Source organism: Anabrus simplex, chromosome 1, assembly GCF_040414725.1.
Source record: "Anabrus simplex isolate iqAnaSimp1 chromosome 1, ASM4041472v1, whole genome shotgun sequence".
Taxonomy (NCBI): Eukaryota; Metazoa; Arthropoda; class Insecta; order Orthoptera; family Tettigoniidae; genus Anabrus; species Anabrus simplex.
The window spans coordinates 1,520,159,601-1,520,173,960 of record NC_090265.1 but is presented as its reverse complement, the minus strand read 5'-3'; the positions used below and the strand labels follow the sequence as shown (position 1 = coordinate 1,520,173,960).

The following is a 14,360-nucleotide window of genomic DNA, read 5'->3' as shown; positions in this document are numbered from 1 at the left end:
CAACTAGCAAAAAAATTCTAGTCAATCTTAGCCAAAGTGTTGTTCTCTCAGCATCTGATTCAGTATCTCCTCACTTGTGATTCTTATCCATTTCACCTTCAGCATTCTTGTGTAACACCACATTTCAAAATCTGCTATTTTCTTCCTTTCTGAGCTAGTTATTATCCATATTTCACTTCTATACAATGCTATCTATACTTCAGATGAAAGTCTTGAAAAAGATCTTTCCAATTCCTATATCACTACTTGACATGTGTAAATTTGTTTTCTTAAGAAACGCCTTCCTTGCTTGTGCTAATCTATGTTTTACATCCTCCTTACTTCTGCCATCATTACTTACTCTACTACCCAAGTAACAATATTTATCTCCTTCCTTTAAGGCTTTATTTTCTAATCTAATATTTCCTGCATCACCTGACTTTGTCAGACTGCACTCCATTCCTTTTTTTCTTTTTTCATCTTGCAATCCTCCTCCAAGAGTGTGTCCATAACATTCAGCGATTTCTCCAGATCCTGTGGATTCAATAAAATAACAGTATCATCGGCAAATCTCAGAGTTTTGATTTCCTCCTCTTGGAATGTGAATCCCTTTCCAAATTCCTATATGATTTCCTTTACTGCCTATTCTATATAAACACTGAAAATTAGAGGGGACAAACTGCAGCCTAGTCTCACTCCTTTTTGAATTGCTGCTTCATTTTTATCGCCCTCGACTCTTTATCACTGCAGAGTGAATTTTGTACAGATTGTTGATAATCATCCTTTCTCGGTATCTGATTATGATCACCATCAGAATCTTAAATAGCTTGGTCCAATTAACAAGTTCTCCCCCACCTAAGTGGATTTTCCAAAAACAAAAAATATATTTTTCTTTATTTTTACCCCCTGTGGATGGGGGACGCAGATGAAGAATACACTCACCAGTTTTCAGGTCTGTAATATCCTCTGTCTCTGAGATATATATATCCTCATTTAAGGCAATCAACCACTTTTTCACCCCTGCTATTGGGATTTTCCGAAAACAAAAAAATATGTGTTCCTTTATTTTTAAAGGGGATTGTAAATACCAATTTCTACATCTGTACACTTTAAAAGTTTTGAGATATACTGTATATACACTCATATAAAAAATTCACCTCCCTTCCCCCCCCCCCCCCCATTAATTTGATTTTGCAAAAACAAAAATTTGTGTTTCTTTATTTTTAAAGGAGATGCCAAATACCAATTTTCAGGTCCATTATATCTTCAGTTTCTGAGATATAAGTATCCTAATTAAAGACATTCAACCCCTTTTTTACCCTTTTCTACCCTTCCTATTGGGATTTTCCAAAAACAAAAAAGTATGTGTTTCTTTATTTTTAAAGGAGATTCTAAATACCAATTTTTACATCTATAAACTTTCAAAATTTTGAGATATAGGTACACTCATTTTAAAAATTCACCCCTTTTTCACCCCCACCCCCCATTAATTGGATTTTCCAAAAAACCAAAAATACTTGTTTCTTTATTTTTAAAGGAGGTCCCAAGCACTGATTTTCAGGTCTGTAATATCTTCAGTTTCTGAGATATAAGTATCCTCATTAAAGACATTCAACCTTTTTTTTTCACCCATTTTCACCCCTCCTATTGTCCGACTCGTTGGCTGAATGGTCAGCGTACTGGCCTTCGGTTCAGAGGGTCCCGAGTTCGATTCCCGGTCGGGTCGGGGATTTTAACCTTCATTGGTTAATTCCAGTGGCCCGGGGGCTGGGTGTTTGTGCTGTCCCCAACATCCCTGCAACTCACACACCACACATAACACTATCCTCCACCACAATAACACGCAGTTACCTACACATGGCAGATGCCGCCCACCCTCATCGGAGGGTCTGCCTTACAAGGGCTGCACTCGGCTAGAAATAGCCACACGAAATTATTATTATTACCCCTCCTATTGGGATTTTCCGAAAACAAAAAAAATATGTGTTTCTTTATTTTTAATAAAGATTCTAAATACCAATTTTTACATCTGTAAACTTTCAAAGTTTTGAGATATAGATACACTCATTTTAAAAATTCACCCCCTTTTCACCCTCCCATTAATTGGATTTACCAAAAATAAAAAAATACGTGTTTCTTTATTTTTAAAAGAGATCAAAAGTACCAATTTTCAGGTCTGTAATATCTTCAGTTTCTGAGATAGAAGTAGCGGTATCCTGATTAAAGGCATTCAACCCTTTTTTTCACCCTTTTTCACCCCTCCTATTGGGATTTTCTGAAAACAAAAAATACGTGTTTCCTTATTTTTAAATAAGATTCAAAATACCAATTTTTACATCTGTACACCTTTAAAGTTTTGAGATATAGATACACTCATTTTAGAATAACCCCCACCCCCTTTTCACCCTGTTAGCGACAGAATATCCAAAAAATCCTCTCTTAGCGAGCACCTACATCTTAATATGAATGTATCCCCAAAATTTCATTTCTTTACGTCCAGTAGTTTCTGCTCGGCGATGATGAATCAGTCAGTCAGGACAAGTTATTTTATATTGTAGATATAAAACTTAAAATTAAAATGGCACAACCCTGATTGGGACAAATAATTTGTCAATTTTTAATATTCTCTCATAAGTGTGTTTGAAAGATTCAGAATGTCAGAATTTCTTCTTCTTCTTCTTCTTCTTCTTCTTCTTCTTCTTCTTCTTCTTCTTCTTCTTCTTCTTCTTCTTCTTCTCCTTCTTCTTCTTCTTCTTCTTCCAGTTTGTGTCATGAACCTCCACTACCTCTGTGTTTATTCTTTGAAACAATACATGTTTCTAATTCCTGCAACTATATTCTTACTACATCTGTAGCTGATCACATGCGAGAAGTAGAAGTGCCTGTATTGCCACATTGCAAGCACAGGGAGGATGAGGAAGGAGCTGAACTTTGTGCAGGAGTACAGGAAGGTGGACGTGATGCTTGTCAAGGAGACAGTGGTGGACCTTTGTTGTGCAGGTATTGTTGAATATCATTTGACCATTTCATGAATATTTTCAAAATGATGACACACAGATATTATAAACTAATTTTGGCACCTACTGAGTTGTTGTTGTTGTCATTGTTGTTAAAAATACCCTCCTGATTATGAAATCGTGAACATCATTTTATATCAATTTATCAAGATAATAACAAGTCATTTTGTTTGACTTTTAAAGAGGATCTTTACTTTCCAAACTAATTGGGAGCGATGTCTGTTCAGATTGGCAAAAATTTTGGATTAACAGGGCTAATTCATGATCAGTATATACATGAAGTTTGAAAGTCTACAAAGCTTGTTCATTAAAAGATAAACATGAGCTTTAAAAATGCAATAAAGGCAAAAGTAGAATAAACATAACAGCTAAATTTGGTGTAAAAAAAAAGCAAGAAGAAAAATAGTCAAGATAGAACAGTTTTGTGGCCGAGAAGGTAACAATAAGCACCATACATCAAACATTTCAGACTTTGACAAAGTTAATGAAGCTGTTTCTGTATGGCAGTGTTCCACTGAGTGGTCCTGTAATCCAAGAGAAAGAACTCCAGCTCAGTAAGCTGATGAATAATGATTCCAAATTTACTGCGTGTAATGGCTGGCTGGGCTGATAGAAAAGGAGGTATGGGATATCACAGTTATCTATCACCAGAGAATCAATATCAGCAGATTACCCACCAGAACAAGAGTACATAACTGAATTGGCAGATGTGGTTTCATTGCAAAATCATTCACCCCAGGAAGTTTACAAATGCAATGAAACTAGATTAAATTTTAAGACGTTAACAAATGAAATGGCGTATGGCTTTTAGTGCCGGGAGTGTCTGAGGACATGTTCAGTTCGCCAGGTGCAGGTCTTTTGATTTGCCGCCTGTAGGCGACCTGTGCATCATAATGAGGATGAAAAGAAAATGAAGACGACACATACACCCAGCCCCCATACCAGAGAAATTAACCAATGACGATTACAATTCCCGACCCTGCTGGGAATTGAACCATTTAGCCATGGAGCCAGACAAGACGTTAACAGTCTCACTGTTAAAAATGAAGCTAGTACAGTACTTCCAAAATGAGCAAGAAATGTGTCACAATTTTGACATGCAGTAATGTAGCAGAAAATCATATGTTACCACTTATTTTTATTGGAAGATAAAAAAATTCAAGAGCATTAAAACATCAATAAGAACACTTTCCCTGTCTTCTACAGGAACAGAATAAAAAATCATGAATTACTAATGCATTGTTCAAAGAAAGGTTTTATAACCAGTTTGTGCCCTCAGAAAAAAGGTTTAACAAAGAAAATGATCTAACAACAACCAGGGCATTACTTATTATGAATAATACACCAGCACCCAGCACACCCCTCAACAGGTGAAATTGGTCAATTGAGATATAAGAGTAATTTTTCCGCCTCTGAACGTTATGCCATTGTTGCAACCAATGGCCCAACAAGTGCTATAAAATATGAAAGTTGCTTTCGGAGAGATGCTTATAGAAGATCCTTAATTGAACACAGACACCTCTAAAACAATTGTTGATGTCAAACAGGTCACTATCAAAGTCATGATTTATTGGGTAGCTGAGGCATGGGAAAATGTCAAAAATAAATTGCTCAGAAAGCCATTGAGAAAGTTATGGCCAATTCTTTCATATGTCATATAAAAGAGCTCTAATTGGTAAAGAGATATGATAGCCAAATTACTTTGTTACTAGCTTCCCACTAAAATGGCTGTGGTTTGAATACCACTAAGTGAAATGAAAAGTCATGTTCCAGTTGTTTAGACACCACACAAAACTGGAAGTTCTAGAGCTATAATCACAATATCAACAATCACACAAAACTATAAGCTAGTACAAGATCTCAGGTAATATGTTCAGTGTTTACCCAACCAAATTAATTAAAAGTCTACAATAATTTTAGTTTCTCTGCCATCTGGTAGATTAAAAAGAATGCCAAAATTGACATGCAGACAACCGAAATGGTGTTAGATTCATCAGTTTTTCAGAAATTATTACGTTGTGGACCTGACAGTTTTAAGTAAAATTTGTTTGCCTTTTAGTGTTCTATCACCTCCACTTGGTCCGAAGCGGATCCTGTGTCATGACATATGACATCAGTTTTTTTTTTTTTTTTTTTTTTTTTTAAATGAAAGTGTATTGACCTAAACCCTTATACATGAGTTACTGTTGAGTGTCCCCCAGCAGGTACGTGAAAGTTCGTTGGAATTTATCACCTCCATTTGGTCCGAAGCGGATCCTGTGTCATGACATTTGACATCAGTTTTTTTTTTTTTTTTTTTTTTTTTTTTTTTTTTTGATAACGAAAGTGAATTGACCTAAACCCTTATACACGAGTTACTGTTGAGTGTCCCCCAGCAGGTACATGGAAGAGCGTTGAAATCAGTTGGACGCAGGGTCTGGCCTCTCCATGTTAGACATTTACTTTCAGATATCAGCGTATCCACACATCGACCAGCTGTCACATTTGAAGATAACAAAGTTTGTATAAAGCTGATTCTGTTAGGTCACTGTGGGGCAACAATAAAACTTATTGATAAATGCTACAACCAATTGGAGATTTTCAGAAAAAGGAAATAGTAGATGCCTGGTATAGTCCATCAGACCAGATGTTGTCCCACATATTCACATAGCCATTGGTCAGAGAGAAATTATAATATTTTAACAAACTTTTGGGACTGCAAGAATGTGAACATGTTCCAGCGAGAACGGGTGTTGAAAATGGTACATGCGTTGGTTTTTACACAATTTCAGGAGGCATGTCCATAGTACTGCAATTCGAGATGAATCCTAATGTTCTAGGATGACTGTGAATGTCTAGTTACATTCTTTATCTTTTATTGTGGGATGTTTTTCATTGACCAAGGAGAAGTGAAGAGTCATTGCTATAAGAAAATTTAGTGTCATACACCAGGTTATTATATAGTATGTTTTACTCACAGTGCATATCTAAAGGATATCAAATAAGTATTACTTCTTTCATCATAACCAAATTTCATCAAAATCAAATATTGAAATGTTCTATTCAGCTGACAAAACTCCATGTAGAATTTACAGGCCATGTGAAGAAGAACATTTACAAATTTGATTGCTCTTTTGAAGTGAACATGATTTGGTTATTTTTGTGATTACATGACAATTAATTACAAACTTAGTATGAGACTGGTGTAATCTACGATCTTGTCAGCGAGGTAAATAAGAGCAATGGGGACATTGTTGACAATGAGGTAGGTTACATTTTCTTTCAAAAATATCTGACAACATAACATAGTAAGCTAGCACTTGATATTCTCCATCACAGTCACTGGTGAAATCCTGAACAATATCAAACTCTTCTCTTACCTTGGCAGCCACCTCTCAACAAATGCTAGTGTAGATGCTGAAATACAGTATTGCCTCAGATGAGCTAGTCAAGAGAGTCTTCGACAACTTGTCCTCAATGTCCAGACCAAGCTACATGTGGGCACTGCTGTATCAATAGCAACACTTTCTTATGGATATGAAACATGGACTACTTACAAAAGACATTTAAGATGCCTGGAAATATACAACCAGCAATTTCTTGGAAGAATACTTTGATTAAAATGTTGAACAAACATCAGTACTGTATTTTGGAAGAGGACAATAAAATGAGCATTGAGTCAAGGCTTATCTAACATGAACTTCAGAGACTGGCCACAAAGTCCACATGCCTAACACATGCCTTCCAATGTACCGGTAAGTGATGCATCCTCAAATCAGGGAGGACAGCAAAAGCAATACTAGTATGTTGACATCAACAACTGGGAAGATCTGATGACATCTCATCTATGAGGGCCCACAGCATTTTGAAGGCATGAAGGTATGTATCTGTTAAAAGAGATTGCAGAAAAGAACAAGATAATCAGAGATGAAATAACCACCAGGTTCTAAAACAACAAAGAGCTTTGGCAGTTTTGATATGCCAGCATTGCAGTAGAACTTGTAGTTCTAGAATTGGTTTCTGGAACCCATAATCAGTGACCATGAGGCATTTGGAATACCTATGAATACCTATGGATTATCAGTGATGATATGATGGGCATGCTTGATGTTGATGAATTGATTCCTGATGAAATTGATTGAAATTTATTAGTTCTTCAATGTGAGAGACTAATATTATTAAAATTATTGGTGTGTTAAAAAATATGTTTGTTCTCCAATGTCTCTTAAAATTAATTGTAATTGGAAAAGAAATTAAATATACATTATCATTGTTTAAAAATCAGAAATCGATTAAAATTTTCAGTAATCATTAATTCTCATTATGGATAAATTTTACCCTGCTGTACTGCTGAAACCTCTCCTGCTCTCACTCTCTCTCTCATATAAATACTAAGACATTATTCTTGCATTCTTTATAACATTATTCATGACTTAAATAGTTATTAGAACTTTACATTATGATTAATTAAAAATTTGAATGGAGTTGCTATGTAAATTTCTTCTCTCATTTCCAGACAGCACACTGTAACAAAATATATATATAAAGATATTTATAATTTCCATTTTAAAGGAATCCTCATGATAAGAACAAGTGGTATGTTGCTGGTGTAGTGAGCCATGGGGAGGGATGTGCACGACCTGAAGAACCAGGTGTATACACTCGGGTGAGCCTGTTCCTCAATTGGATAGCTACAAATACAGGTAAGAATTAGATGTCAGTCTATGGTTGTGTTATGATGATGAAGCTGTTGCACATGAGGTGAGTAACAGAAAAAACTGAACGCTTGTAACTCTGATAGTGATGTCAGTCTTTTTTTAATTAGAATTCCATGAACAATTTTATAGTTTTTTAATTATTTGGAAACTTATTTAAATTTGATTAAGAGAGTATTCAGCCACTCAGTTCAATATTTATTTAATCATTCATATTTCACCACCTGAGGAATTTAGGTATTTAACTATTACAGTGTATGATCAAAATGAAATTTGAGTCACCTGAATGGTTTTCTTTAATTGCATATTTTGATTCCTTTTACACAGCTTTTGTCTCTATTAAAATTAGTGGTTATTTATTAGAAATATTTACAGACTAACTGACTTCAATATATATATGTCTATCTCTTAGTCTTGTTTCCTGATGTGAGTTGAGATGAAGTAATATGGCATTTTTACAGCCAGATGCCCTTTCTGATGCTAACCTCAGCTGAGAAGGTAATGAAGATGAAATTAATGGCGGTAAATGAAATTGGGTAAAGAGGTGGAAGGAAACGGCTGTGGTCTGTGAATAGGAACTGTCGCGGCATTTGTCTGGAACTGAAAATGGTGCACCGCGCCCCTACCCTGCTACCGTTACACATCAATACAGTACACGACAAACACGCGCAGATACTTACCTCGCTTACTTCACTTCGTAAATTGCCGTGGATGGACTGGAATGAGCTAAAACAGCTCGGAGCTGGATCCGTGCGTAGACAAAGGGAAGCGAAAGGACAGAAAGGCATGAACCCGTAACCCCCATGAATAAAAGAATGGATCAAGGAAACTGGGGTTTATTATAAACACACATAATATAAGAATGAAAACAGAAATGTGAGGCTGCATTAAAAGTTACTTACATAACTGTAGAAAATTGAAACATCAAGTAGTATCCCGTCCAATGACATAGTAAGATTCGTGTAACAGGCCGCCAGCACACACGATCCCACTATACACTTACGTATGACAACATAGAACTTACAAATTAGTTTGAGAAAAATAATGTGACGTGAAACACATTATCGAGGGAATGATACAGTCGCGGTAAAACGGGCCGCGCACACATCAACAGTTTGCATCCGCGCTCCCAGCGAGCGTCCATACGATGCTAGCGCGTTCCAACAAAGCAAAGCACAGCCTCCCAAAAAGGAGCATAAGAGAAGGAGAAGAAGATGTTGCCAGAGTTACAAAAACAAAACTAATCGCCGACAATGGACCAAATAACGGCTAAGAAATATAAAATAGCATACTACACAAGGCCCAAACCAGCCAACTAAAACGAAAAATAAAATGAAATAAAGAAAAATTAAAATTACGAGATATGGAGAGTACTATAGACCGTACACAAGCAGACAGCACAGGCACGCACGCACACACACACACGTATGAACAAGAAGAGAGACCCAATATAAAATCGACCCAGATCAGGCCGGAGTGTAAAGGCACGCGACGTATACTATTGCACAGGATAGCGAAGGATATCATGGGCTCACGAGCATGGTTCGAACATCTCATCTATGAGGGCCCACAGCATTTTGAAGGCATGAAGGTATGTATCTGTTAAAAGAGATTGCAGAAAAGAACAAGATAATCAGAGATGAAATAACCACCAGGTTCTAAAACAACATGCGATGCTGGACCGCCGCAAAATATAGGCAAGGCTGATCCATATATAATCGTAGCAATCACAACATTCTTCGACCCGCTACATGGGGCATCCAAATTGCCTCACGTGGACAAACATGGATTAAACCCCGTAGCGTCAAATCACACAATACACCAATGCTCAGCCATGATTTCAAATGATGAGTAAACAAAAATGCATGGTCTCAAAACCCACAAACACACACAGGCCCAAACAAACAGATAGGTAAATACCACTCTCCGTTCCCACGCGTGTGCACACAAAGAAAGAAAAAATTAAAACACACACATAAAATGAAGTAATTAAGAGCCTGCAAAGACAGGTGATAAAAGACTACCGAAATACAATCACACAGAACAGTATTTGTAACTGGCATGTAAATGACATAAAATGAATGAATACCTGGGAGCAGCAATCAGGAGTCTGAAATATATCTCAATCAATATAATAACTTCAAGCAGAGAACCGAGCCTTGAAACAAATAAATCCATGATAATAGCAATTCGCAGATCAAGAAGCACATATTAAATTCCAGTCTGCTTATCACGTTCGATCCGACCATTGTTGGCATCGCGAGCAGACCAACTTAACACACGGAGAGCGAGAGACAGACTCTGTCAAAGAGACTGTGTATAAACACAGATGGCTAGAGCGCCATCTTCAATGAGAAACTATAAGTTTCACGTCACATTCGGGTAATATTATCGCTAATGGCGACAACGTCAGTCAAGGAGAAGTAGGAATAAAGGAAGTGCACCACCAAGGCAGGCTTGGTTCGGCACACCTTCCCTACACACCCCGGAAAATGAGACCTTTCCTGGTGATCAGCCAGGAGGGCTCATTTTACCAATGGATGCCACATAAATTTAAGTGCGTGCACTTATTCCCCAAAAACTTATAACTAAACTTAATCTAGGTGCAATGATATAAAGAATTTAAAATAACAAAACACTATGTACAAGGATGAAAATGTATGCAGACATAAATGTTTTTTTTTTCTTTCCTTCTGTCATCATTAGTTATTAAGAACTCGTGGTGAGAGATGTGGCTCTATGTGTCCTTTCACACACCCTTTGTCTACGCACGGATCCAGCTCCGAGCTGTTTTAGCTCGTTCCAGTCTATCCACGGCAATTTACGAAGAGAGGTAAGCGAGGTAAGTATCTGCGCGTATTTGCCGAGTACTGTGTTGATGTGTAACGGTAGCAGGGTAGGGGCGCGGTCCAATGGGAAACCACAGAAAACCATTCTCAAGATAACTGATGGTAGGGTTCAAACCCACTCGTCTCCCAAATGCAGAGCTTTGCTTCATAGCCATAATGCGTTAACACTTGCAGCCACCGTGCTCAGTACTGTCTGGCTTTAATAGGGTATATATCTTATTTGATTGGCATTCATGCTTATATATACACTGACTGACAGAGCAAATGCAACACCAAGAAGGAGTGGTCAGAACTTTATGCCAATTGCAGGGTAGACTGACGTCACTGAGGTATGCTCATGATGTGAAATGCGCCGCTGTGCTGCGCACATAGCGAACGATAAATGGGACACGGCGTTGGCGAATGGCCCACTTCGTACCGTGATTTCTCAGCCGACAGTCATTGTAGGACGTGTTGTCGTGTGCCACAGGACACGTGTATAGCTAAGAATGCCAGGCCGCCATCAACGGAGGCATTTCCAGCAGACAGACGACTTTACGAGGGGTATGGTGATCGGGCTGAGAAGGGCAGGTTGGTCGCTTCGTCAAATCGCAGCCGATACCCATAGGGATGTGTCCACGGTGCAGCGCCTGTGGCGAAGATGGTTGGCGCAGGGACATGTGGCACGTGCGAGGGGTCCAGGCGCAGCCCGAGTGACGTCAGCACGCGAGGATCGGCGCATCCGCCGCCAAGCGGTGGCAGCCCCACACGCCACGTCAACCGCCATTCTTCAGCATGTGCAAGACACCCTGGCTGTTCCAATATCGACCAGAACAATTTCCCGTCGATTGGTTGAAGGAGGCCTGCACTCCCGGCGTGCGCTCAGAAGACTACCATTGACTCCACAGCATAGACGTGCACGCCTGGCATGGTGCCGGGCTAGAGCGACTTGGATGAGGGAATGGCGGAACGTCGTGTTCTCCGATGAGTCACGCTTCTGTTCTGTCAGTGATAGTCACCGCAGATGAGTGTGGCGTCAGCCTGAAGAAAGGTCAAATCCGGCAGTAACAGTGGAGCGCCCTACCGCCAGACAATGCGGCATCATGGTTTGGGGCGCTATTGCGTATGATTCCACGTCACCTCTAGTGCGTATTCAAGGCACGTTAAATGCCCACTGCTACGTGCAGCATGTGCTGCGGCCGATGGCACTCCCGTACCTTCAGGGGCTGCCCAATGCTCTGTTTCAGCAGGATAATGCCCGCCCACACACTGCTCGCATCTCCCAACAGGCTCTACGAGGTGTACAGATGCTTCCGTGGCCAGCGTACTCTCCGAATCTCTCACCAATCGAACACGTGTGGGATCTCATTGGACGCCGTTTGCAAACTCTGCCCCAGCCTCGTACGGACGACCAACTGTGGCAAATGGTTGACACAGAATGGAGAACCATCCCTCAGGACACCATCCGCACTCTTATTGACTCTGTACCTCGACGTGTTTCTGCGTGCATCGCCGCTCGCGGTGGTCCTACATCCTACTGAGTCGATGCCATGCGCATTGTGTAACCTGCATATCGGTTTGAAATAAACATCAATTATTCATCCGTGCAGTCTCTGTTTTTTCCCCAACTTTCATCCCTTTCGAACCACTCCTTCTTGGTGTTGCATTTGCTCTGTCAGTCAGTGTACATTTATTCAGAAAGAATAAGCACTTCCCCCATAAGGAAGTTGCCCTTGAGGACAAAGTATACTATATACATTTATGACTATATAAGTGATTTCTGAACATGGATAATGAACCTTTCAAGGTTTTGAGGACCACATTTTTTGTTAACGGCTCTGATAGATTGAACCTTGATCAGAATTCTTCAAAGAACTTGAGAATTGTTCCTCTCGCACCAATCAGAGGCCTATAACCTCGATGTTATCCAGTCCGTATTCACGTCTGTAGAAGGGGATAGTTGGTTCATAAATGCTTTTCTTTTCCTCATGTACTTCACTGGGCTGATTAGCGTGCGATTCAAACCAAACCGTAGGATCAATAATACATCCATTGGTGTTATTTTTGAAGGCTATCATATCAGCCCTATGGGTACTGCCGTTCTCCAATAATCCATGGACCTCTTCGTGAACTGTTTAATCAGCGCCTGGCAAACGGCTGTGGCCTGTGAGTAGGAATACAAGCAATGGAGCTTCGTATGGCATGATGTCTGGTGAGTCGCAGGGTTTTGTCGTGTGGACAGTATCCCAGGACATGAGAAAGAATTTCTGTCTCGTTGTGGCAATGCCGACAACAGTTATTGTCCTGGGACCTGCCTGGCATGGCTCGAACGGCTACGACGTTAGCAGTCATCCTTAGAGCATCACACCAGTCAGTGCAAGACAGGCCATCATGGTGTATTATCCAACTGTTCACTGAAAGGTTTTCTTTAAATAAGATAACACCTTTTCCCTTTTGAGGAAACTGACACCAGTTTTGGAATTCATGATCTCTCAGTAATTGTCTTATATTCTTGGAATCCAAAAGACCATTTTTGGAATTTAATAAGCTGACAAGGTGAAATGGGCAGGTTTTGTAGGCATTTGTTGCTCTACTCAGAGAGATTCCTACTTCCCAAAATATAAGTGTTGCCATTTATTTGTAGGGTAACAAGGGCATTAATCTGTTGCAGGACAGCTTCCCACTGTGGTCAGAAAAGTCCTAGACCTTTGAACTCCTGTGTGTGTATATATATCATATCATCAGGTGTGTGGCAGGAAGCTGGAGGATTTCTTTCAGTGTGCATTTTATCATTTTGTCACTGTTTTTCAGAAATTTCAGGGGGATAAGTTTAGCGCAACTGTCTGAAATGGATAAATCAATGTTGGGTATATGGAAGAATTTATGACAGTGAACTTTTGATCTGCCTGAAGGAGAGAAGATGGCAGTGCAATTTGAGACTTAGATCCTGCATAGTTCTGTGTGTGGCAAAGGTGATTCCGTTCCAAAGGTTCACTCCAAGATATCTGATGGACTCATCTTGTGATATCGCTTTTATATCTCCACTGAAGACAGACATTAGACCATCAGTAAGCTGACCTTCAGATATGTTGATAGACACTGATTTAGACATATTGATGTTCAAGCCTATCTCTCTGAATCTTCTCATTGCTGTTTGTCAAATCTAGTGTAGAAGCTTTGTCTTTACCAACAATAACAGTGTCATTGGCGAATCCCAGTACTGTGAGAGGCTTCAGACCTTCTACAAGTAGAAACCCATATTCTCTAGCTATTGATTCCTCTGAGAGTTCATTTAGAATATGGTCTGTTGCAATATTATAAAGTATAGGTGACAATGGTGAACCTTGCAAAACACCTCTCCTCAGTTTTATGCTCTTAGTTCTCGAGTAGTTGGCTTGCCCTCCTGAAGGGAGAGGATTAGCTCGAAAAGTTTAGATGGAGCAGCAGAATTTTCTAGAGCTCTTCTCAGATGGTCATGGCCAATGTTATCAAATGCCTTTTGGATATCGAGGAAGACTATGGTTGCATCAGTTTTCTCGTTCTTTGCCTTTGCGAGAATCGACTGTAGCAATGGAGTATTAGTTATCATGCTGGGTGAGGCAGTGAATCCCCTCTGATTATCATTCAACGTCATGAATTTTATCAACTGGCAATCTAGAACTCTCTCGATAACCCTAAGTAAAACTGAACAGATGGAAATGGGCCTCCAATTTGATGCAATTTTCTCATCACCTGACTTATAGATCAAGACAGTTCTTGCCTTTTGAAAACATGAAGGGACGTGAGACATTATTAACATTCTCCTTACTATTACAGCAGTAATATCATGCATGGAATCATCT

The 14,360-nt window shown here is 39.4% G+C and overlaps 1 protein-coding gene across 1 annotated transcript in view; it reads left to right on the top strand.

Annotated features, from left to right (window-relative positions):
• The window catches only part of ndl (serine protease nudel), a 437,329-nt gene that overhangs the window by 216,018 nt on the left and 206,951 nt on the right, over positions 1-14,360 (top strand). The window contains exons 10-11 of the mRNA XM_067138020.2: positions 2,835-2,979; positions 7,548-7,678. Coding sequence (XP_066994121.2) covers positions 2,835-2,979; positions 7,548-7,678 — 276 coding nt within the window. The remainder of the gene's footprint in view (positions 1-2,834; positions 2,980-7,547; positions 7,679-14,360) is intronic.